This window comes from Chenopodium album, chromosome 24, assembly GCF_948465745.1.
Source record: "Chenopodium album chromosome 24, dcCheAlbu1.1, whole genome shotgun sequence".
Lineage (NCBI taxonomy): Eukaryota > Viridiplantae > Streptophyta > Magnoliopsida > Caryophyllales > Amaranthaceae > Chenopodium > Chenopodium album.
This window is the reverse complement of record NC_137857.1, coordinates 37,034,452-37,059,451: the sequence shown is the minus strand read 5'-3', so window position 1 is coordinate 37,059,451 and position 25,000 is coordinate 37,034,452. Positions and strand designations below refer to the sequence as shown.

Here is a 25,000-nt window from a genome sequence, read left to right as displayed (position 1 = left end):
TGTAAATTTCCAAAGAGGAATGTAATTTAGGGACGGAGGGAGTACAATTTTAAACCCATCAACAAATACACAAAAAATGAAACGAAGTTAGTGTAACTTCAGATTGTTTGATATTACAGTTATGGAATATAAAAAAGGACCAATTTTCTTAGCAAGTAATCCAATTAATCCAACGACCACAACCTTCAGGCTTGAAACAGCAACAACTTTATATATACAATAGCACGAAACCGGAATCCTGGAATAACCATGGCTATGAAAGAATGCAACTTTAAGCTAGCGAAGAGATATATAATGTGTTAATAGACAAAAAAATAGATTTCATTAAATGTAACTCCAAACTATCTCTGTGGTCCGAAACTAAACATGCTAAACTACGCTGCTATACAAGGCAAGTCTATCGCATGCTGACGGAAGCATGGTCATTTGACCAATCAAATGAAAAATGAATCATTTCTATCCTGTACTATACCCTATATTCTTCAAGGAGCAAACTTTCTACTCTGTTCATTAATGTCATCTATTGTCAGGGGATCTTGAAACTAAAAACGAATGTGCTGGTGTTAGCTGATCGACATGTATATGATATCCAAACAACTCTACTGAAGTCACGCCATAAAAAGGTATGTCAAATCTTCCACCGTAAGACGACTTTGGCGACTACCCTTTTCATCTTCTCCAAAAGCAGAAGCAACCAACTCTCTCTTCTTTTGCTGTACAAAAAAGATTCACATGGCATTAATAGAAGAATAACATTTAACCATTTTACTCAACATGTCCAATGACTCATCTTGCAAAATAAAATGATTAGAACTGAATTCTTCTCCCAATAACGGTCAAATGAAAAGAAAGATACCCACATCGAAGCCAATAATCCCCAAGTATCAACCATATGTTGGCCTAGATAATCAATTGTTCCAAATAATCCAACATCAATGCTGAAACTATAATTTAACCACATATTTGTAAGGTCTACCAGAGCTATATTAATGATTTTTAAAATAATATATAATTGGTCATGTCATAGATGCAGAGAATGTAACAATCAAAAAGGCAAAAAATCCTCAGGTCCTTCACAAGAAATTTTGGAGGCAATGTAGCTTTTAACAACCTAAGTAAGGCTCAGATGCATCTCTATAAACAATTAATCAACCTCATAAAATTATTAGTCTTTCAACTAGAAGATGGCATCCAAGTGTCCTCACCGCGACCAAGCCTTTGCTCACAGAGAAGCAAGGAATGTAGATAGGAAAAAAAAAAAATTCTTAAGAGATCACTGCTTTGCAATTCAAATGGCAGGCAATGTAAAGGCTCCAAATGAGAATGAGATGGCCAAGTGAGATTGCATGGCACCCACCATTTATTTATTTATTTAGTTTAGATTTCCAGAAGTGTCTTGAGGGGTACTGAACAAAAAAGATTCACATGGCATTAATGGAGCACATGAAAGGTACTGAACTTACCATCAAGCCAATTCAAGAACTACTATTCATCTTCTAGAGCACATGAAAGAAGATGTGTGATCTAATCATTTAGCACATGTACATTTGTTGGTAACATTGAAATTCCCATATGAGCAAAATATACATTAGGCAAATCCTTTTGCCCAAAGAAAAAACACCATACAGCCAGAAAAGACAACAGAGAAGACAGGGCAGGTAACAAAAAATAAATAAAGCCCAAAATTTGCAAGGAATGAACTATAATAGTAATATAAAGTTGCTTTTTAGTATGCATCCACGATAAAAAAAATAAAATAAAAAATAAAAAAAAATAAAAAAAATAAAAAATAGTATAACTGATCATTCCGATTTATGTCGGTGCAGATTTGTTTTGGAACGCAAAAAAATTTACCTGAAGTGCTAATATCCGATCTTCAACTGTATCCTTCACAGTCAGCCTCACGACAGTAACAGGACGAGTTTGCCCAATCCGATGCGCTCTGTCAATTGCTTGGTCCTCAGTAGTAGGGTTCCACCAAAGATCCAGAAGAACAACATGACAAGCTGCCACCATATTTAGCCCAAGACTTGCAGCTTTTAAAGACATTATCATAACAGATACCTGCAAATATTGATAAAATAATATATTACAGATTGAACCCAGAAATTACTCAACCCCAATAATTCAGAATCTAGTAGAGTGAGATCCTGCTGACTGTTGATAATTAAGAGTTACAGACTATATATGTGATTATAATATTCATTTCCATAAATGACGAAAAGGAAAAGTTCTTACAATTGCACTGAAAGAGCATAAAATTAATACAATTTTGGGTCAGTTGCTTCATAAAAAAATTATTTACAATTCAAAGCTAAAAAGTCTGCAATTTTTGAAATGGACAAAAATTGATAAAATTGAGAGAGCATATAAAAAATAGAAGATCCAGATAGTTACAAACCTCTGGAAGAGTGTTAAAATCTCGCACAGCTTTATCACGGGCAGCAACAGACATAGTTCCATCTAACCTCCTGTACTGTATAGAAGATTCCTTTAGACAATCTTCAAGCAGATCCAACATCCTTGTCCACTGAGAGAAGACAATTGCTTTCTCCTTTATGACAGAATTGCCATTACCCAAACCATTGGTAGCACTAGAGATTTCATTACAAGCGGCAATGGGTGCAGAATTTGATTTTTCCAAGAGACTGGTATCAGTAACAGATTCGCTTAAAACGGCACTAGGAACAGAAACATGGGGTTTTGAAAGTGAATTTAAAACTTCCAAAGCTGCCTTAATTTTGGATGACTCAAATCGGCCAGGTGGTCCAAGTTCAATCAACTCTTTTTGTTCTGAGGATTCACCACCAGGACAAATATGAGAGCCTTGACAATCCTGATCAGACAGGCAGCTGTTCAGTGTGCCTTTGGAGAAGACATTGGAGGCACTGAGCTCTGATTTGCAACTTGCAGAAGGACACACGTTGTCATCAGCTGTAAAACGCTCAGAAATACACTGATTGCAGAATACATGGCCGCAGATACTGACAACAGCATCCTCAGGTGGATCCTGCAGATTTTTCAATGATTGGCGGCATCAACAACTAAAATTTTTGTCAGGCCTTGATTTAAACATAAAAAGCTACTGCACAACAAATTCAAAATGCAGAAAATCTAGATAAACCATTTTAAATTAGTCTAATATAACTAATAGCAAACAGAATAGTGGATCTGTCAGCTACATCGGAAATAAATCATTGAAAATAAAAATGATTTTTTTTTTTTTTAAGTTTCAGGATTGGGAATGAAGATAGACCAAAAAAAATGTGATAGGCAAATTTCTATGCCCAAAAACTTGATCATTGACCATATAAATCAAGATATAACACGATATATCATAGATATCTTATTAAAATCAACAAAGAGCTTTGACTCTAAGAGCACAATAAGTATTAATCAACCTAAGCTCATAAATTTCTGTCTGCAAAAAGGCATATATCCAATATGTGCTTAACTTTTAGTATCTTCCTCCCCTATCCCTTTTCCATTTCCAGTCTTAAGTTTATTCTTTGTTACCTTGCAAAAAACTTACTCATCATAACTTGAGGAAATCACCACTAATTATAGCATGCATAGTAAAAAATCCCTCACTTCCTCTCTTTCTCTCTCACACACGCATAATTGGGTTCGGGCAGGCATCTAAGTAAGAGTGCAGTATGGAGGGTCAGCTACGATAAATTTGAAAACACAAGCAATGGAAGCGAACAATTAGCAATCTAACCATTCTCTCAGATAGCTGAGGACTTGACATTACCTCTTAAAGTATTAGTATCTGAATACTACACAAGCATAAAAAGATAGACAACAAAATTTAAAAAATACCCTGCATATGCCACAAATAGCTTGTGACGCTTCCAAACAACTCAAAAGAGATATTTGTCGATCTCGAGGAAGCTTCTTTGCTGTATGAATGGAAGACTTCAAAACGGAGCTAGTATCATAACCCTTAACAAGAAAGGGATGATCGCATGCTTGTCGAAGCCGTAAGAGCATTAACAATATGTTAACATAATTTTGTTTAACAGTTCCAGAGTCAGCATAAGCCTGAAATCAAGATTTGATTATTACAAAAATGGATAACAGCGATGCAGAATACTAAAAGAAAAATGCAGCAACAATTGTTTGACAATAACACCAACATCTTCAATTCTCTTTATTACTCATAGGCAAAAAGACATACTACTCTGACAAAAATGCTTGTTCAAGGTATGCCCCCCTACCCACCCCCCCCCCCCCCCCCACCCCACCTACTGTTGCAAAAAGCTATAAATACAATCAACACATCAGAGCAGATAAATGGTTTTCAGATAGTCCAAAATTATCTCATTGCATAAAGAAATAATTCCACAAAATATCAGAACCAAAAGTCTATCAAGACTGTAAAAAGGTGCGCCGCTCACACGATGAATTAATCCAAGAGAGTGCTTGAAGCATGAGAGCACCCAGAAGAGCAATGCTTCAAAAAGAATATGCAAAAGAGCACTGCTCCCACTAGGAATGCACATCTCTCATTCATAAAGTAACTTATACAACAAACTTGCCAGCATATAAGGGAAGAGCTCAAAGTTAGCCTATTTGATGTTTATTAACCATCACAGCTGATATTCGACCACTAATAACTTAAGGAAACTAGTCACAATGTCCATAATGATGACTAATACCAACAACTGGAAAGAATCTTGATTCCTATGAACCATGCCAAGTCACCTTAACTTTACAAAACAGTTTAAAGTTCAAACATTAAAAGACCAAGGGACAAGGCTCCATTTAAAGATTCTAGGGTGAATGAAATTAAGGGCCTTTAAGGCATAGACTTTTTCTCTTAAACTAACCACCTTATCAAATTTTAAATTTCACATCTTGAAAACAACCACCTTGTAAAATATTTTACTTAATATAACCTGGTAAAAGAATTTATCAAACTTTCTGTCAAAACTACTACATAGTAATTAAGTCTCTCACTCTCTCCTAGATTCTCCTCAGAGCAATGGTCAAGAATTAAAATTGAACTTCGCCCTTCATCAACAATTAATGACTATTCTTTCTTTTTTCCCTTTTTTTAAGTATTCCAAGGATTTCAATATCTCGAGTAAATGAGATTAGGGCATGACCTCTTATTAATATATTTCTTTCAACACTGAATTTGTTATCGACATATAATTGGTGCTAAATAAATTGCTGCATGCTGCTCAATCAATATAGGCTTTTTTGTTGTAGAATCATAATTTAAAGTGAAAGAGAAATAAAACTCAGGGAAAGAAAACAAAAGGAGCTACTTGATGGAAATTTAAATGCAGCCCATTACAACATGGTGTAGACTTAAAACATGGTGTTAGACCAAAATAAATATATAGAAGGTGTAATTATGAAAAGCTGATCTTTAAAGGCTGTTTTTCCCAAATTTTTCACAGCGTAGACTGCTTTTACCAAGACAACAAAGACAATTACTACAATACTACAATTGCAATTTGCAAACATGTCCGTATTCTCCATGGTTAAAAACTACTTTGTATTAAAATCAATCATTTTTCTTAAAACGAATAATTCCATATTAGGCTATACCTAATTTTATAATTTGCATAACACTGGAAAACACAAAAAGGTGTATCATATGAAGCTATATATGCAAAAGAAGAGTTTCCTAAGCATAAGCTAACTGATAAAAAGCAACAAACTTGTGCTTTTATATGTTAGACAATAAACAAAGACTTGGCATTAGTAGAGCTCTGAGATTAGACTTACTTGAAATTGGGCCCGAGAATCAGCCTCCAGCTTACTATAGAATTCCCTTTCCTCTTCTGAAAATTCCACTTTCTTCAGCTTTACAGATTTAGGTGGCAAGTTTATAATTGGTTTCCCATCAAGAAGTGTACCTAGAGAATATAAAGGACAATACAAGATGCTCAGCTATACACAAGCGAGGATTACAATCAGAACTGCACAGGAAGTAATTTATCAGAAACTTGCTACTAGTCCCTTGATATAATACTTGTCAGATTAAGCTACAAATTCAATATTAATTGTTAAGTAACTCCCAATTAATATTCCTCGGCATACACTGATACACACAGAGCTGTGAAGTATACACTCTACCCTTTCTAACGCAGGCTGTAATGTTCAGCCCACTATTTGCTACATATGTTTATTTTAAAAAAAAAAAAAATTTAAAAAAAAAAAAAAAACTTCACTTTCTATTTCTTTTTTTAAACTCTTTGTACTTTCCATGTAATTCCTTTTTTAAAAAATCTACTCACTTTTACTTTATTCACAGTTTGGTGAAAACTTCCCTCTTCTACCCTCCGACGTCACACCAAGAGGGATCACATAAACCCACTAACCCCACCTTTTCATCGAAGGACCCCACCATTTTTGGTTTATTCTAAATTGAATTGGTCTTTGAATTACAAGAACAATTGTACAACAGTGGAAATCAGAGGAAGGACATGGGAAAAAGAGGCAGTAGTATTTTATAGAAATTTTATTTTAAAAAAAATATATAAAAATAGCCAAGATAAGGGAGTAAAAAGACATGCATCATAAGATACTCCCTCTTTAGTTACAATTTTCTTTTCGCTTAGACCATGACAATTGACAATAGCAAGAGAGAGGAAGTGATAAGCAAAAGCGAGAATATTTGGGGTGGATGATGACAAAAGAGGGTAATGATGGGCCCAACTGAGGGGAAATGAAGAGGTGCAACACAGATCATGAAACATAAAACATATCAGTGAGAAACAAGAAAATTGACTGATGAGTGTTTTCAAGCCATTACATTTACAGTATTTACTCAAGCTCTCCTGTTACAAATTGGCAGTCTGAGTGTCTGACCCCCTCTCTTCTCTCTTCTTTCAGTGTCCCTTTGGGCTTAAGAACTTATTTTTTATTGTGGCAGATAACAGCCAGCACATGCATTTTCCCACCCCCCCCCCCCCCAACACCCAAAATTGTGATTAATCAATAACTTCACGTTACCCTTACATGCAAATTCAACATAAATAACATTAATCCGAATTGCCACATATTCAATTTCTGAAACATGCAAATACAGACTTTAGACAACTGACTGAAAGTTGAATCAAGAACAAATATTCAAGAGAAAGAAGAACAAAAAAGAACACACAGTACATGAACGCTAAACTTTCTCTCTAAACCAGGCACAGCAGCTATGTGAAGAAAGACTACATAATACTAGTACTTCATTTTTTTTTTTATAATAGCAACACACCTTAATGGCACATGATTTGAGGAAGTGATTAAAAAAGATAAAACATACAAATTAATCTAAAATTTTTAACGTAACGACTTCACTTTTTTCTTACCAGTGGTAAAAATAATTAAATTCATTTGTCTGTTTCCTTAATCTTATTTCTTTCCAAAATTTCGTGCCAAAATGGTATTTTGCAAATAAAGAAACGGCGGAAGTATGTCATTCAAAAGAGCAACTACCTATTCCATACTAATAAAAAATTATAGATAATTTTTTTGGAATAATCAATACACATGAAGGCTAACCTTTTGTGCGACGCAACATTATATTCTTTAAGACAGCCTGCAGCTTCTGGTACCCTCTAGTCGGATTTTTACTGATTTGGAACTTTACCATGGAGCAAAACGAATTATACACAGAATAAGGATCATATTTAAGAAATCTGAAATAACTGTATAGATCATCTACTGCATTTTGTATAGGTGTCCCAGACAAGCACCACCGACGTTTTGCACGAAGACCCCAGCAGGCCTGGGCTACTCTAGTCCGGTGATTCTTGATGCTCTGTGCCTCATCAAGTACAACTCTAAACCATCCCACCCTTGCAAGAGGATGAACAACAGATTCAACCAATGAATTGTCTGTTCCTCTCTTGGAGCGTTTTTTATCAGATGTTGAAGGTTGCTTTCTCTTCCTATTAAATTGAGCGGATGCATCTTCCACCTCTGATTTTCGTCCATCACTACCATTCTTAAGGACCACGGGCTGCTTTGGGACCTCCATGCTAACGATTGAATATGTGGTAAGAACTACATCATATTTGGCCAATTCATAGGGATCCTTTGTCCGGTTACTCCCATGGTAAACATACACAGAAAGATTGGCCTTACTAGTTACCTTATTGGCAAGCTCCTCGGCCCACTGCCTAAGGACACTAGTAGGACACACTACAAGGGTTCCAGCAGCAGGTCTCCCCTTAACTGAAGAAGACATTGTACTATTCCCTTTTTTCTTGTCATCGTCCTCATCCAAATCCAACGTTTCAGGCTCACCTTGTTCCTTTACCTTCAATGTCCCAGCAGATACAGGTCTTTCTGTAAGAATTAAAGCGATAGTCGATACTGTTTTCCCCAGCCCCTGTTTAACATATAGATACAATTTCAAAAAAGATGACTCTTAACTGGCAAAAAACTGGCACATACATTGTCTTCAACTGTCATCCAGAGAAACCAAGGAATAGTACCTGATCATCTGCCAAAATTCCTCCAGAGCAATGCAAGCTGTTTGTTTCTTTTTGCACCATCCATGACAAAGCAATTCGCTGCAGAGGAACACACAATTATAACCAGTTAACCACACAACATACAAATATAAAATAGAAAGCAAAAAAAAAAAAAAAAACATAGAGGGAGGAAAACAAGAGAAAGATAAACACGAAAGTAGGAAACAACTAAGCCGTTAGCAGCAGATGAATCTTTTAAAACTAATCTTAAACATAAGTTAACATGATGGTGCAAGATCGTAGCAGAGTGAATATTATTCAAATTTTACATTATTGCAATTTGTTTTGTCATTCTTATCAAAGTATACTTGGTATATACGTTGTTTTGTATATGTCTTGGTTTTAAATTAGTTGATGCCTTAACTATTTATTTGTAATTCAAAACATAGTCATATGGGATCTTGTTAGATTAGTCTCAATTTTTAGTTTCCAAAAAAGTAATTTTTACAACATTGCATTGAAAAGGGTGTAAAAAAAAAGGAAAAAATGAAAACCCGAGGGAGTATTTAACTTTGGGAATAAAAATTATCAAATAGTCAAAAAAGGTTTTAGCTAAGACAAAAAATCTAAGCTATTGCATATCAACAAATAAAAAAATATATTCCACCTCAATCACATCTTAACCTTCCCGGATGACGATGTCACATGTTATATGTAGAGTTTACAAATCTAAGGATATAAGTGTATAAAAATAAAAAATAAAAAATAAATAAAAAACATTGCAATGGAATGTCAAAACAGGGGAATTAGGAAGCCCAAAAGTGAAATTAGGGAAGATAACACATCTCCCAGGTAGCCAGGTGTCGTGCACTGATCTATGATTAACCTTTTTAAACTTTCATATATCAACTGCTGAGGAGATGTACCTTCAAAACTCATGTAAACAATCAAACATATTTCAAAGTTACAGTGATAAAGACATAATGAAAACGCCAACCTGGTGTCTCAGAAGAGGTACTGCTAAAGAGCCATCTGGAGCGGATGCCTCTGACTTTGGTTGTGAGAGATCCTGTGGCATAAGTTGGGAAGGGTAGACCATAAAAAAAATCAAAAATTAAAAATAAAAGTACAATGTTTCAAATCCTGCTATTTTAGCAAGGATGTGCAAAATAAATGAAAAGAAACATGCATACAAAGTGTATTAACAGCATTCAATTGTGGACACTAAAACAAAAATCCACAATTGTTTTTAGACAGGCTTTTATTTCATATTTTCATTTGCTGCAAAAGCATGCACAGGCAAACAAATCCTATCAAAGTTATGCACAGAACAATTAAGCATGTTTACACATATCATTCCACAGAAGACGGCTACTGAAAACAAAATAAAATAAATAAATAAATAATAGAAATAAATTGGTGATTCCAAATTAGAAATTCAAGTAATTAGGGATTTCATGACTTAAGTAAACCAAAGCAAATAAGAAATGTGGACTTCGTCAATCCATTCAAACAGATAATCATCTTGAGGTAATCTAAAGTAGACAATAACCCATTAAATGACCCAAAGGAGCATCCTGAGGTAAATGGCACTAATTTCACCCAAAATGAAGATTACATCAGTCTCATAGCAAACAGGAGCTAGACAAAAGGCAGAAATTACCAGCACTAATGATTGAAATATTAAGCGTTCATCACTTGCCCTCGATTTTGTTCCACTAGGAACTATTTGATGAAAAGGTGTGATGGATGTTGAACACTGTGAAGTAAATGTTGTGGGCTGTGGGATGACAGACTTTCCATGTACGGAATAAGGGTGTATCCGTGCCGGCTCACTCATATTTTCAATTATGCACAAATCATTGCTGTCATCAATGTCACTTCGTCCTTCTGACAGACTAGTTTGGCTTGCCTCCAGAGTGCCTTCCAATAGATTAGGCTTTAAAGTGACAGGTTGAACCTTAGCAACCTCTCCTTCAGTGATGTAATAAGAACTGCTAAATTTGGCAAATGGATCTGCATGATACATTGGATCATCAAAAAGCTGCACCTTCCTAGGCTTCCTTATATCACCAACACTAGAAAGATTGTGACAATTAACAGCGGGACCACCAGCAACAAAGCCAGAGTACTGAGCTTCAGCAGAGCTGAGGAGCTTCCCAGAAGCAGAACCAAAAGAAAATCCACTTGATGGACCTTTATTTGCTTCAGAAGGTTTGCACTCAAAACCATTGCTTGTAAGTATTTTGTCGTTCACTTCATCCTTCATAACAACTGTTTGATTCAGACATGACTTGTCCATCTGCCTCCAATAATATGGCTCAGCTGAAGTCTCATCAGTAGTCGTGCTACTACTACTATTATCAAAAGTATTCATGGTGTCAACATGCTGAACAGGGCGATTATTATAGAATATTGATTCAGGCCCCTTGCCGTCAAAAAAATCATACATACGGACTTCTGAAGCAGTGACATCCCCACCTCCAACTTGAGCTTCTAAGGCTATTTTAGTATCCGACCATGGATGTGAAGATCGAGAATCATCTAAATCACTCTTCACATTAGCCCTCGTTACTAAGTTTGTTGACATCATGTCATAGTTTACACCGCCAAGGGAATTCTGATCCGGGAAACCCGAAGACATTTTATATATGCTGTACCAATCCTGTGCAGCAATCGGAAAGCTCTCTGTCTCGACAAAGGTGGGCAACTGACATGTGTTAGCTACTGTAATATCTTTTCTGAATGAAGTGTCATTAGCTTCACTTAGTACCATCTCAGGAGGAGACGAATATGGAAGTTGTTCCGAAGCCTCCACCGTATCAGCACTATTTTCACTTGCAGCACCATAATCTACACAATCAAACATCATTAGTATGATTGTAATTAGAATTACGTCACTATCAAACATAAAAACAAAATGGAACCAGTCAACACCGTAAGTTGAAATATCTACCATCCTACAACAGTTCTCAAAAAGTTTTTCAAAACATATCCCTAAAGATACTGTGTCCTTTGCCATATAATCAACAACCACCCAATAGCAACCTAAATCACACTTAATTTCTATCCAAAAGACATCAAGATAAAGTTAAAGCAATGATGTATCAATTTCAACAAGATTAAAATACACACCACAAGAGAGTTTACAAATTTGCATTAACAATCATCACCCCTAAAATACAAGTTTTGTGTAAAAAAAAAAAGGAACCATGTAACCCCGTAATCATTGATCATGTCCGCCCTTGAAAAAAAAAAGATCATTAGAACATAAAAGGGAATGAGAAGGGAGGGAGTTATTAGCCTCTTCTGTTGAAATTATTTCTTTTGTTCATAGGAAAGAAAAGATTTATCCAAAATGGATTCTGACTAAGGATACTTGAAGAAGTTTTCGAAATATAAATTTAGTAGATAAACATTTCAAACAAAGAAAGCATCCATGCAGTGACAAATCAAAGTATAACATTTGTCTAGATCCAATCTGAATATTCCACCAGGTCAAAATTGCAAAAACTGCTGGTCAGAACAGATGTTGACCATTCAAAGAGGCCATTGCATGCCTACTTTTAAATGGTGGAGATTATAAATCACAGCATGCTTGAAAAGGAAGAAACAAATGAGCTATAAGCATACAAGTCAAATAACTGACCTGTTAATACATCCATATGATCGTTGGCAAGAATAGCTGAACCACTTTCCTGGGTATTAGTTGATGGATAAAATGGATCCACCTGCATAGTAACTCGCGGTTTCATTAAAATCTATCAAAAGGAGGTGGATGCTCCAAAGAAAGTTATAAAATAATAATAATAATAATAATAATAATAATTAAAAAAAATTGTGTTTAACCTAGATAGCATATCAAACAACATAAATTGGAGAGAGCAATGAAGAGAGCTTTAGCATAAACTACTTTGATTCTGAAAAAGCAGGTGAACACTTTTAACATTAGAATTCTCCAAAAAGAACACCAAATTTTAAACTGCTGCTGCCAAAAATTAAGCATTACACATTATCTACACATTTTCTCTCAAACCAAAAGTCAAAGTTCGCCAAATTTGACACTAAATAATAAAAGCAGTATATTGATGCAAAACATGCAAATATACTATCTGAGTTCCTTTAGAAATATTAATTCAAGAGAGCTATAGTAATATATTTTAAATACTAACTATAAAAGAAAAGCACCCAAACTGTCAAAGAAAAAAAATCAAATGTTACGCTCAAACCTAAACAAAGAAATTAATTGCAAATCCACCTTGGAGCAAATTGTGACTACATTATATGTTTATTAGTTAGTTTCAATCGACTTTTTACACAAATTTTTACCTCTTGCATACAGTAATTTCATATAATCATTAGGTAAAAGTCAGCCTAGAGTAGCACATCAAAATTGATTTAAAAAAAAAAATTAACAAAATAAAAAAAAAACAGAATAATTAGTCATTACATATCAATACCAATCTACTAATGTCAAATTTTCCTACTATGTACTTCATTGTAATCCTGTAATTAATTTGCCTGTCATAGTCATTACACTTCCTCCGTTATTTTTATTTATATGTTTCAGCATAACTTTCGCACTATTCACATACTCTCCTCTCATGGGATCACGTAAAATTGTACAATTTGTATTATAAAGTACTACCAAAACACCAGAATTTCATATACGTGTATTTTAATCATTGGGAATTACAAATTATTATGGTTAAAGCTATGCATCAACAACAGTGACGATTTAAAAAGGTCAAGTATATCATTACTCACATATCTGATAATGTTTTAAGCAAGGGCTATTAAATCTTTTTCTTCAGCTCTTTAATAGAGTATAAGTTAAATTATCAGATTCCAAACAATAATAAGTCACGTCAGCAAATCTCCTCAGTGCAAAAAATATATTCCAGTCTTAATGTCTCAATCCTACACTCCCCAGCAACACTAGTATGCAATATCCTAATATCCTTCACCACAAGACCGTGCTGCTATCAAGGACTAGAATCTATATCAGGGCTAAATGTTATGGTGTGTGTTTAGGCCATTCATGGACAAATTAGTCACCACCGTTGGCTAGATATGACCACAATAATGTCAATTCAACCTCCTGCTTGGCTAACCTAAATGCTTAAGGAATTACAAATTTATTCACATCACGACCTTATAACAAAAGCATAAATCAATCTCAAAAGTAACATTGTAAATTTGTAATGACAAGAAGCCTAACACATCTAAGGCCCCCTTCCCTTTTTCCTATTTGATTCTTATTGGGCAAATTTACTGTTAGCATGGTGTTACCAAGTCAGCTTCAACCCCTTGAATACCCAAAAAGGGTCACCTCAAGAAATAATAATTGATATAATGTTGCTGCAATCAATATAATAATCATCCAGCAACAAATGAAGACACAGTTTTCATATCACCAAAAAGTGCCATGTAAAAGCAATCCCTGTTACATTAATCTCCCCAGCTTAAGCTAAAACACTGGCTAAAATAGGCAATAAAAGAGCCTTATCAAACAATAGGGGCTTCCACAATGCTGAAGGTTACAACAAACCTGTTTCTAGAGTTGAGAAATATGAAGGATATTGAGAGCAGAATGGTGAAAGGCAGTAGCCAGGAAAATAGCAACGTGTGCCATTGTTTAGAAATTTACTATAAGGGAATCGCCAAGAAAAGATCCTGCAATCTTTAAGTAAAAATTAAACTACTAAATGTTTGTGATTATAATATTGAAAACATCTGATACATATATTTTGAGACAGGGAAATGTGAAATCTACTTTTTGACACTTGAATTCTCATCATTATTAAAACAGGTAATGTGGCAACACCAAATATAAGATCATTGCTTCTCTGGAATAAAATTAGAAAGTAATCTTAATTAGCTGTGGGAAAGGTGAGGACTTATTCGGTGGATAAGAAATGTTTCTAAATAACAATTATTTCCCTCGCCTAAAGAAGAAAGGAGAAGAAAGAAGACTTTAATTTCTCCTAAAATTAACAACACTGTATTGTACAATCTAGATCGAAGCAAAGATCATGAGTTTGTACAATCCAACCTCATTTTACGAATTCTAAAAATAGCTACTCTTCTCCTCACATGATTCTTTTAGCTAATCAAAGTATTAATGCTATTGATCGATTAGACAATTACTGCATACTAGTTGTTTCTTATAAGCCCACTTAATCTGCCAATTAATCTACTAAATACAGTAAGGCTATAGCACTTATTCTATCCTTAAGTAAAAGTTTTCTCCTCTCTAAACCATCATGCCGCGAAACACTCACCTTCTCAGACGCTGAAGAGGAAGCTGAAAATAGCTTAAGCTTTATAACAGGCCTGATCCTTGTACCCCCAATCAATTCAAAATCAGCCAAGATTATTGCACGATTTGCAACTCCACTAATCCTATACATGGTCACTGATCACAAACCAGTCTTCAGAAACTCCCTCATTCAACTAACTCGGATTTTGCCTCTTTACAAGCTCATACAATATATCCTAAAGCATTCTCACTCACATATCACAGCGCGAAAGCTCCACACGAATACTTTGTCGTTCCACGAAAAGTCCACCACTCCACATACCCTCACATTAACCGCATTCCAAATTATCTAGCACACCCACCAATTATCTCATACCAATTCCTCCCACTACATCAAAGTATCAAACCCTCCCAAAAAAATAAACTTTTTCGATTCATACTCAAAATCAAGCAACACTAAACACTATAAACAAAAACAATAAACATCAACATTCCTAAATATAACCAAAACACTATAATTCTCCAAAATTAAGTTCTACAAAGTACAAATTCCACAAAATTAATCAAATCAAACCAACAAAAAAACCCGAAAACTCGAAAAAAAACGTACCGGAAAAGGAAGATGATCGGAATTATCATCTTCATCAAGAATACTAAAGAAAGCATCAGCATCAATACCAAAATCATCATCATCATTCCCACCACCACCACCGACACCACCACCAGCGCCGCCGCCGCCATGATTGAAATCATTGAAACTGTTACTCATCAATCCAAAATTAAAACCCTCTTGCTGCCCTGTTGCCGCCATCATCATCGGAAAATCATACGACAAAAATTCTCCGACTCAAATCCAATCAATCAATCAAAAATTCCCAGAAAAAGTAGCAAAAATTGATGATCATGAACAAAATTGAGTAATCGAAATCAAAATTGAATTTCCATAAAAATAGAATTTGACGCGGAGTGTGAGAATTAGGGTGGGAAATTTCTTAGGGGTTTCGAGTAATTTGAAGAGATAAACACACTTTTTTGTTTTAATTTTTATTTTTAGGGGTTAGTGGGAAAAATAAAAATAAAAAAGAAAAGGAAGTTTAGGCGTTGATTTTTGAAAAAATAAAAAAAGAAGAAAAGAAGCGGAAATTAAGGGAGATAATAAAATGATGAAAGTATACGAGAAGTCGGTCTTCACTTTTTGGTTGAGTTCATATTGGCTGGCGTGGGTAGATAGGTTTTTCTTTGGTCAAAGTGTTTGTTTTCACGTGATTTGTTAATACTAATCCTTTCTTTTTTATATATGGCGGAAAGTGAACTGATTGGTTTTAGGATTGTTATCGAATTTTAATGTTGGATGAGATTTTGTGTTTAAAAAAAAAATTTGGATGAGTTAACCTTGGTTGGATCATGGATCAATCTGGTCAATTAGTGGGCAAGATTCGTGTGGAATGGGGAGAGGAATAAGGATAGTTTTAGCCATACGGAGTTTCGTTGAGTTTAAAATCAACAATGAGTTTTGTTGAACAAATGAAGATATAAAAGGACCGGGATAGTAGTCAATTGAGTGCCATATTGGGGTTTTATGGTTGACGTATGAATTTAAATTAATTCAATGTGATATGAGTAGTTTTTTTTTTTTTTTTTTTTTTTTTTTGTGATTCGTGATAAGAGTAGTTTTTAAGGGGGGGTGTTTTAGGCACACCAAATATTGTGTTGGCACACCTCCATGCGAGAAGAGCGTTGAAAGTTGTACTATCACAAATTCACAATGGATGTGTCAAAATTAATTTCAGGTGTGTTTAAATTAGTTTTCGTTTTAAAGTTGAGAGCAGGTTTGTGTTTTCTAGAGATGATCAAGGTTAGCCCAGCCTGTTGGCCCGCCCTGACCCGACCCGATCTTGGACGGGTTTTGGGCAGATTTTCCCGGCCTGAAAAATTACTTTTTTTTAGCGGTTTGGAAATACACTTTTACGCATATTTATTTGATTTTTTAAGCCCGGCCCGACCATTTTAGGCAGGGTTGGGCACAAAAATTTCGGCCCGAGTATGGGCATATTTTTTTAGCTTCGCCCCGGTCCGCCCAATGATCACCTCCAGTATTTTTTGTCTATTTTTTCAAGATTGGATTCTTAGGGCCTGTTCATTTCAGCTTAATTTCAGTTCAGTTCAGCTCCTGATTCCTTTTCTCATAAAATATTCATTTTAGCCCAGCTCAGTTCAATTAAGTTCAACTCATAATTTCCTTCTCTCGGAAAATATTTAGTTCATTTCATTTCAACTCCAATCAGTTCAGTTCAGCTCTAATCAGTTCAGTTCAGCTCTAATCAGTTTAGTTTAGTTCAATTCAGCTCCAATCAGTTCAGTTCAGTTCAGCTCTAATCAGTTTAGTTTAGTTTAGTTCAATTTAGCTCAAATCAGTTCAGTTCAGCTCAATGACGGATCTTGGGCCAAATAGTTTGGGGGGCCAAGGTTTGATCCTCCAACCTTTTGCTCAAAAATAACATACTTAACCACTATATTATAACTTTTTAAGTGTAATGTAATTATTAGACATTATATTCCTTAAAACCAATAACTTAGAAAAATTGAGGGGGGTTGGGCCCCGACCCTCCTCAACAAAGGTCCGCCTCTGTTTCAGCTCCAATCAGTTCGGTTTAGTTTAGCTCCAATCAATTTAGTTCGGCTCTAATCAGTTCAGCTCTAATCTGTTCGATTATTTTTCTATAGTATACGACACAATATGGTTGGGAGCCTTATTTCTCTCGTCCCAATTTCATTCACCAAGTCAACTTATCTTTTATCGACTCTCCCACATTGTCTAGTCCGCTAACGGCTAATGCGGACCAGATTGGTTATTCCGGTCCGATCAAGCCCTTCATCTTACTTGCCGAAGAAAAAAAAATAACAAATACGGTTTGAGAGGAAAGTATATCCACGATTCCGGTTGTCAAACTTTGCCGACGAAATCGTTCAGAAAATCGCCGAATCTCCCGAAAATTAAATCAAGAATCACTCACTTTAGGTATTTCTCTCTTCTTGCATCTTTCAACTTTGAACTAGGGTTTAGTTTTTCCAGTTTTACTCAATTATTTTTTCGCAATTCATCTGCTAATTACACTAGAAAATTTATTCCAAAAAAAAAAAAAAAAAAACTAGGAAATCTGAAATATCATTGTTCGTCGTAATTATTCATGTATGATTCTCACAATTGAGTCAAAATCAATGGTACTAGTGTTTTTCTGGATATGATATAGGGTAATTAGTAGGATTAGTTCTTTGATTTTCAGATGAATTTGAAGATATAATAACTGATGTCAATATTTTGGGTTGTTCGTCAGCTTGCATATATCCAGGAATCCATGGTAATAATCTACATCTCCTTTTTTTCCAGTATTATGTAGTCTGAATTGTATATGATAAGATTTTGTTGTTGTTTTCGGTTTTTTGTGTGGATGGATTTTGATTGATAAGATTTTGTTGTTGCTGTTTTCGGTTAATTGAGTCGATTGATTTTGATTGATAAGATTATGTTGTGTGTAGGCGACATCGAAAAAAGTGATTACAAAGGAAGAATGGGAGAGAAAACTTAATGATGTAAAGATTAGAAAGGAAGATATGAACAAATTAGTGATGAATTTTCTTGTTACTGAGGGTTATGTTGATGCTGCGGAGAAGTTTCGTTCGGAGTCTGGAACCGAGCGTATCCTTTCTTTGTGTTGTAATTTATTCATTATGATGTTGTATCGGTTCTGTTCTTTTTTCCTTTTTTGTATCATGACATTTTTTAGTTTGCATATCCTTAATGATGCGTAGCGGATATTGATCTTGCAACGATCACAGATCGAATGGCGGTTAAGAAGGCTGTACAGTGTGGAAATGTAGAGGATGCAATTGAGAAAGTTAATGATTTGAATCCGGAGGTTAGTGCAACTAAATAACTGTTATAGTTTATCATTTTAGAGTATTATTTATTTCTTTGTTCATCAATAAATACTAATGGCTGTTATCTTTAGTTTAAATCCTGCCTTTTCAAATTCAGTGTGTCAATTTGCTTGATAGTTGGCGGTGATGCTTCGCTCATGTCCATTTTATATATTGTTATATCTTTACCTTCATCTTCTTGACGTACACAATGTTTTGGCTTCGGGAGGGTGTGCTTGTTGATGCTCTTCAATCTGAATGTGGTTAAGTTCAAATTTGGTGCCTAGTGGTTTCATATAGCTCAAATACTGATAAAATTGATAATCAAAAGTAAGTGATTAATGAGAGTGGTGTGATAGCTGTTAGCTACTTGTAAATGGTACACCTTCTTGGTCTTGTACTGTCTTATCAGTGTATTCGTATAAGCTCACTGTTGTTGCAATTTTGAATAAGTAGTTTGTTGAAGAATGAAGACTATCTTGTAGTCTTTACTTATTGTAACAAGCCCTTCTATCATCCTGTTATATAAGTTGGTCCCACTGAGTTCCATAAGCCTTTTGAACATGTTTCTCGCACTTCTTGCACTCTCTTGAGGGTTCTACTGGCTTTCTTTGGAGCCTTATAATGTATTTTGTTTCTAATAACTCCCTAAATTAACTATTAGTAATATATGAAGTAGCTAATAGTGATTTTTTAGTGATTTTTTAGTGATAAAGGTGTCCATCATTATTTCTACATAGGAGCTTATTGATGTCTGTAATAAAATCACCTTTTTGGTTGATGACATTCATCCCATGCTTCTGAAAAATACAGTTACAACATATACATCCCATGCTTTTATACTTGAGGTCAAATAAAGATTCCGAGTAACAATAGTTGACTCTCATTTAGTTAGACTTTAAGCCCTAATGTCTTCTCAATGGTCCAAGATGGAAGACCAATCCAACTTTTATGTGCTTGTAGTTTGTCTTCTCTCTCATACTGCAGCCCTTACCTTTCTTCTCCGTTATATGTAATTGTATTATTGTTCATTGCTGCTTTCACTTTCTTTGTCGCTGTCATAAACATCATAATTATATTTTTTTAAGGAGACAAAACTAGGTTAGTACTAGGATGGGTGACAAGGGTGACATCCTGGAAAGTCCTCATGTTGGTTCATGTAGCCGAGCCCACTTATGGGATTAAGGCGTCCAAGTAGAAGATGAAGAGAAAACCAGGTTAGACTTGAATATAACCTTGATTGAAAAAACTCTAATAAGTGATAGAAGCAAGAATTACATCAGTTATCTCAAACCAAACAGTGAGGAAAGAACATTTGATGCCAATAATAAGCCATAAATCAACTACTTTGTTGGCCTTGCTGAAATGATAGGGGATAGCCAAATGTGTAGCGATTTATTTCCATTAGGTTGTTTTTTGTGTCAGAAATTGTATTAAGCAACTTGCCTTGATTGATTTGATGACACTGATGTAATCCTCTTCAATTACAATTTTTTATTTTTTTTTTAAAACCAAGCTATTTAGCCACGAGAATGCCATCTTTTCCTGATGCTTTGGAGCCAGGCATGATCACTTTCCCATCTCCATCTCTACTCACAATTTCAAATGTCATATTACCTTCTTGAAGTTTTGATCCATAGATTCTTTAGCTTTATTTTTATTTTATTTTTTTAAATGGGATTGCCACACTATGTCTATCATCTATAGAATCGGTTATATACTTATTTCAGACTCTAACACTTCTTGGATGGATTGCCTAAGACTAATCTTAGTAAGCGGTCCAAAGCAAGATTTTATTATAGAGTCCGCACCCCCCCCCCCCCCCCCCCCCTCTCACAATACCAAATGAGCCTTTGTTTTTGCTTTCATTTTGAAACCCTCAGTTTCAGTTTGCATAACTTGTTAGGTTTTTTCAATATGTATAATTTGGTGCAACATTATGCAAAGTATCATTTTAATATCAATGGAGTAGTTGATAATTAAAGGCTAAATTGTGGAGATGTTCCTTTGCAACTCTAAAATACTACTGCCCCTTAAGGTCAAAGAGAAGAAATGAAAGGACATAAGATTACTTTCCAGTCTATTGCTGTTTTCTTTCTAGAATAAAATTTAAGCTATTATTACTGCTTATCAAAGAGATAAAAAAAAAAACATCATTCTCCTTTTCAACTTTGGCCTGGGGCCATTTGATCTTTTAAATGGAAGATGTAACAGAATTCAGGTGGAGTCTGTCACATGTTCTGGCTGGCACATTGAATTTTTACACATTTTTCTTAATATTCTGCTTTGCTTGAAATAATGTAATAATCTGACATACAGTTAATGAAAAAGGTCCTGATTTACAATCGTTGTAGCATGTGTCAGTGATCATATTAGGTAGATGGTAGGGTAGCCTGGCTCATCTTGTGGAGGAGTGTGAGCTTGAGTCTGATTTGAGTCGAATTTCAACCAAGTTGGTAGCTTTGCTTGAGTTTTAAGTTCAAATCAGGTCTGTCCCAACTCCCAAGTATCTTTGTCTTTATCATCAGTATTCAACTGGTTTTGCTCCATGAAATTTACTTATAAGTGCTCGATAGCAGTAAGCATTACAAAAGCACTTTATTTATATAACTAACTAACAAGTCACTACTATTATACCAGTAGCAGGGCATTTCTATGAATGAGAGCAGCTTGTTGTTATCATTCTGTTTCTTCATATCTGCTTTACTTTCAAAAGAATTTACTTGTTTTAATTGAAAGTAGAGGTAGATGGAGGGCTTGCTTTAGGTGTTTACTCTATGTGTTTGGTTTGCTGGCTGCTTATATTGGACTAATGGACATCACAGTCTTATGCCATATATTATTCAGCATGTATATAGTACTCCATACAAGCCAAGTTGTGTTAATGAGTGCCTCTGCTGCAGTAAATTGTTTGGCTATGTTATTTTCCCAATGAACTCTGCCTTTGTACACTTCCAATTCCAAGCAATCCGTATTGTTTGTTTGATGACAGTTAGAAACAACTAATTGTTGAAATTGGTCATAAGTTCATAACTCACAAGCTTTATTTTCAGTAATTTCCTTATTCTGTATGTTGATCTGACTGCTCTGCTTGATAATATCTTGTGCAGATACTTGATACAAACCCACAACTGTTTTTCCATCTTCAACAGCAAAGATTGATAGAACTGATCAGGAATGGGAAGATAGAAGAGGCTTTGGAATTCGCTCAGGAAGAGCTTGCTCCGAGGGGGGAAGAAAATGTAATACTTTGTCTCCTTAAAGCAAAATTGTCATCTGTAGATATTTCAAATAGTCAAACCATTATAGATTTCAGAACTGCATCCTTTCTCTTTATATATAGTGTTGTCATTATTAATGGTGCTAATTAAATTATGAAATCTATCACAGCAAAGCTTCCTAGAAGAGTTGGAGAGAACTGTTGCACTCCTTGCCTTTGAAGATGTCTCTAACTGCCCAGTTGGGGAGCTTCTGGATATATCTCAACGTTTGAAGACAGCCAGTGAAGTAAATGCTGCCATTCTCACAAGTCAGAGTCACGAAAAAGGTATGCTCAAGTTTGCTCATCTATCTCTCTCTCTCTGTTTTTGCAAATTCGATACTTGATTTCCGATATGTTATTTCTTTTCAATTTCTAATTCATTGTATTTATTTGATATACCTGTTACAAACAATGGTCTGCACTACCAGATCCCAAGCTACCAAGCTTATTGAAAATGCTTATATGGGCTCAAAATCAACTCGATGAAAAAGCTTCTTATCCTCGAATAAACGATTTGTCATCTGCCAAGCTAGAAGACCCTGCCATTTAACAGGTTTGCAAGTTGATGCTCTATCCCCCTCTAGCTTGTATCTCAAAGTCAAGCTTATCGTACCTCAGATTCAAGCTTGTAATATGAAAAGTCTTAGTTGTTAGTCTTTCCTCTGGGATATACTGTTAATAGTTAGGACCATTTTTTCCATCTCTCTTTAAAGCTTTTCAGTGACTTTTGAGCCATTGCCCATTGCACAGATGATAATTCATTAATGTCAATGCTTTTAAGTATTTTTGTTGCTGTTCTAGTGTCCTGGGGAACTTTACTGGCTTTCTTTAAGGAATTATGATGTATTTTGTTTCTAATAACTCCCTAAACCAACTATTACTTCTAAATTGGATCTTATTGATGTCCATAGAAAAATCACCTTTCTGATTGATGACATTCATCCCATGCTCCTGAAAATTACAGCTTCGAGTTTACGACATACATCCCATGCTTTCACACTTTGAAAACATTTTGAGTTTATCATGAGTTGCAATAGGATTGCCAACTTGAGCTATTCAAGGAGGCTGATTTTTTTTAATTTTTTTTTTGTGACAAGGAAAATGACCTTTGCTAGTTTTGAACCTCTTGCAAGCCAAACTCAATCCAATGTCGGAAAGAGCTAAGAACTAGATGGGAGCAATACATTGAATGTCCTGCCCTTTCGGATTTTGTGTGTGTGTGTGGGGGGGGGGGGGGGGGTATGGATCGGACTACAGCTACATGGCAATGACTGGGTTGAGCCGAGCAAATGTCACGCCCAATGGCAGTATGGCACTGTCTGGGCCACAAACCCACAAGGGCATGGAAACTCGTTCGATTGTGTTAGAATTATTTGTTACAAAGTACGGTGTTTACTTGTACCCTTGGAGTACTACGAGTAGATCGGAGGAGGGATTTAGTGTCGATGTTTTGAGATAATTCCTTCCGTCTCTTTCTTTTTTTCAGTGATAATTGTTGTCCAAATAAGAACTAACAAGAATTATTAGAGAAGAGAGAATATCTTTTAACTAAGATTAATGATCACTGTTGACAATGAATGATTATTCAGCAATGATAATTTTCCAGGTTCCCATAAAAGTAATGATGAAACCTGTCATTCGAGCAAGAAAACATGGATTCCTTGTAGATTTGGTGATGGATGAGATCATAAGACATACTTACTACAGTAGAAACTAGAGACTGTTGCTGTTCTACTTGTCCAAATATTACCCGAGTTTTATGCGGTAAAAACCCCAATGAATGCTTTTTAGCACAAGGTTGAAAGTAACTTAAAACCACCACAAAACAAACCACTGAATTCTCAATAAGAGAATATAAAGGGGGCCCCACTACCCAACTGATTTCTCTGCTTCTTCACAGCTACTCACCTGTGTTTGTTGTAGACTACCAGTCGGTCATTTCATCCACACTTTTACCCAAATGAGGTAAATATCAAACAGTAAAACAAAATTACTGTAGTAGACACTTTTCTGCAAATAATTAGAAATTCCACTCTCAAGTCTGATATGAAAACAGCAACACACCACTGAGGAAGGATAAATTCACATCCAAGCCCTTCTACTAGGACAGGAAGGACAAGCAAATCCGATAGATTACCAAGCTAAGCTAAGAATGACACCTTCTAACCTTGAGATTGGGGGTTCAATTCCCACTAGAGGCACTTTGAGGGCGGGGATTCCTTACCCTTCCCCCCCTCATTCTCAAAGTGTCTGATCCGCAATACCAGACCAAAAAAAACCTTGAGGGTTGAGGTTCGGTCAGGGTTCTTGTCTTTACCTCATTATTAAAAAAAAAAAAAAAACCAATTATTTGATCCGAAATCTAATTTAATTATCCTTTATTTCAAATATTTGATCCGAATTATAGAACCAAACTCGATTTCCGGTTTTGCTCACCCCTGCTAATTACTAATTAGTCCCTCACCAACTTGTACAATGACACACTTTGTTTTTGTGGATAGAATAATGTACTCCATATGACATTTTCTGTGTCTTCTTATTTGTCAATTTATTTTGGTGGGTCATCTGGAAAATAAGAAAATACAGTAATAAAATATAAAAATAGCAGAAAACCCAGAAAAATATACCAATAACCCAAAGACAGAATTGGATTAATTTAAGCACAAAAGCCAGTTTTTTTACTAATTTATATGCAAATTTTTGCAAACTTCAGGGAAAACATGAGTCAATTTACTAAGTACTAGACTACTACTACTACTACATTCAACAAACCTTGATTTATCAAAGTCTGATAAAGAAAACATAAACTAAAGTAGAATTAGCAGCTAAAAAGAAGAAAAATTGAAGCTTGTAATAGTATCCAATTCCATTTTCTTCACCAACAATACTCTCTGATCCTCCTCTGCTCCTGAATACTCGATCAATGTAGTTGTTGCTGTTGCCATTGTCGCAGCCATCATCGAAATTAAGAGCATAACTAGAAGGATCATAATGAAATGTGACCTGTTTTTTCTTGTTCTTTTGATTATTACTCATAACACTCTTCTTCACTACTGCTCTAACTCTCCAGAATAAGCTTCTGCATTGCTTTTTACAACCATTTCTGTTAATCCACCCAAAACTTCTGGC

At 35.2% G+C, this 25,000-nt stretch overlaps 2 protein-coding genes across 4 annotated transcripts; one reads left to right on the top strand and one right to left on the bottom strand.

Moving 5' to 3' along the window:
- Positions 1-292: 292 nt before the first annotated feature.
- On the bottom strand, positions 293-15,969 carry LOC145612720 (helicase-like transcription factor CHR28). Its single transcript, XM_081668019.1, has 11 exons — positions 15,302-15,969; positions 12,079-12,160; positions 10,093-11,282; positions 9,427-9,498; positions 8,451-8,528; positions 7,513-8,344; positions 5,743-5,873; positions 3,823-4,044; positions 2,402-3,010; positions 1,855-2,064; positions 293-713 (listed from the first exon to the last, which is right to left on the bottom strand). Exons 1-11 carry the CDS (start codon positions 15,506-15,508, stop codon positions 609-611), a joined length of 3,738 nt encoding a protein of 1,245 aa, XP_081524145.1. The 5' UTR covers positions 15,509-15,969; the 3' UTR covers positions 293-608.
- A 1,561-nt stretch (positions 15,970-17,530) lies between these two features.
- Positions 17,531-22,665, top strand: LOC145611204 (protein GID8 homolog). 3 transcript variants are annotated; one of them, XM_081666498.1, is made up of 7 exons: positions 17,531-17,710; positions 17,976-18,050; positions 18,229-18,388; positions 18,502-18,608; positions 21,720-21,851; positions 22,000-22,156; positions 22,300-22,665. In XM_081666498.1, exons 2-7 carry the CDS (start codon positions 18,000-18,002, stop codon positions 22,419-22,421), a joined length of 729 nt encoding a protein of 242 aa, XP_081522624.1. In that variant the 5' UTR covers positions 17,531-17,710; positions 17,976-17,999; the 3' UTR covers positions 22,422-22,665. The 3 variants fall into 3 exon arrangements, with proteins under 3 accessions (XP_081522624.1, XP_081522623.1, XP_081522625.1); XM_081666497.1 differs by having other exon boundaries at positions 17,961-18,050; XM_081666499.1 differs by having other exon boundaries at positions 17,534-17,710; positions 18,027-18,050.
- The last annotated feature ends 2,335 nt before the right edge of the window (positions 22,666-25,000 follow it).

What these genes read in the sequence shown, in the direction of transcription:
- LOC145612720 (XM_081668019.1), bottom strand. Translation starts at nt 15,508, where the DNA reads ATGATGATGGCGGCAACAGGGCAGCAAGAGGGTTTTAATTTTGGATTG. An exon ending in TATTTCAATCATTAGTGCTG is followed by an intron (nt 9,499 to 10,092) that starts GTAATTTCTGCC and finishes CTTATGCCACAG; the next exon opens with GATCTCTCACAACCAAAGTC. An exon ending in GAATTTTGGCAGATGATCAG is followed by an intron (nt 8,345 to 8,450) that starts GTACTATTCCTT and finishes TATGTTAAACAG; the next exon opens with GGGCTGGGGAAAACAGTATC.
- LOC145611204 (XM_081666498.1), top strand. Translation starts at nt 18,000, where the DNA reads ATGTCAATATTTTGGGTTGTTCGTCAGCTTGCATATATCCAGGAATCC. An exon ending in CATATATCCAGGAATCCATG is followed by an intron (nt 18,051 to 18,228) that starts GTAATAATCTAC and finishes TGTTGTGTGTAG; the next exon opens with GCGACATCGAAAAAAGTGAT. An exon ending in TTAATGATTTGAATCCGGAG is followed by an intron (nt 18,609 to 21,719) that starts GTTAGTGCAACT and finishes TATCTTGTGCAG; the next exon opens with ATACTTGATACAAACCCACA.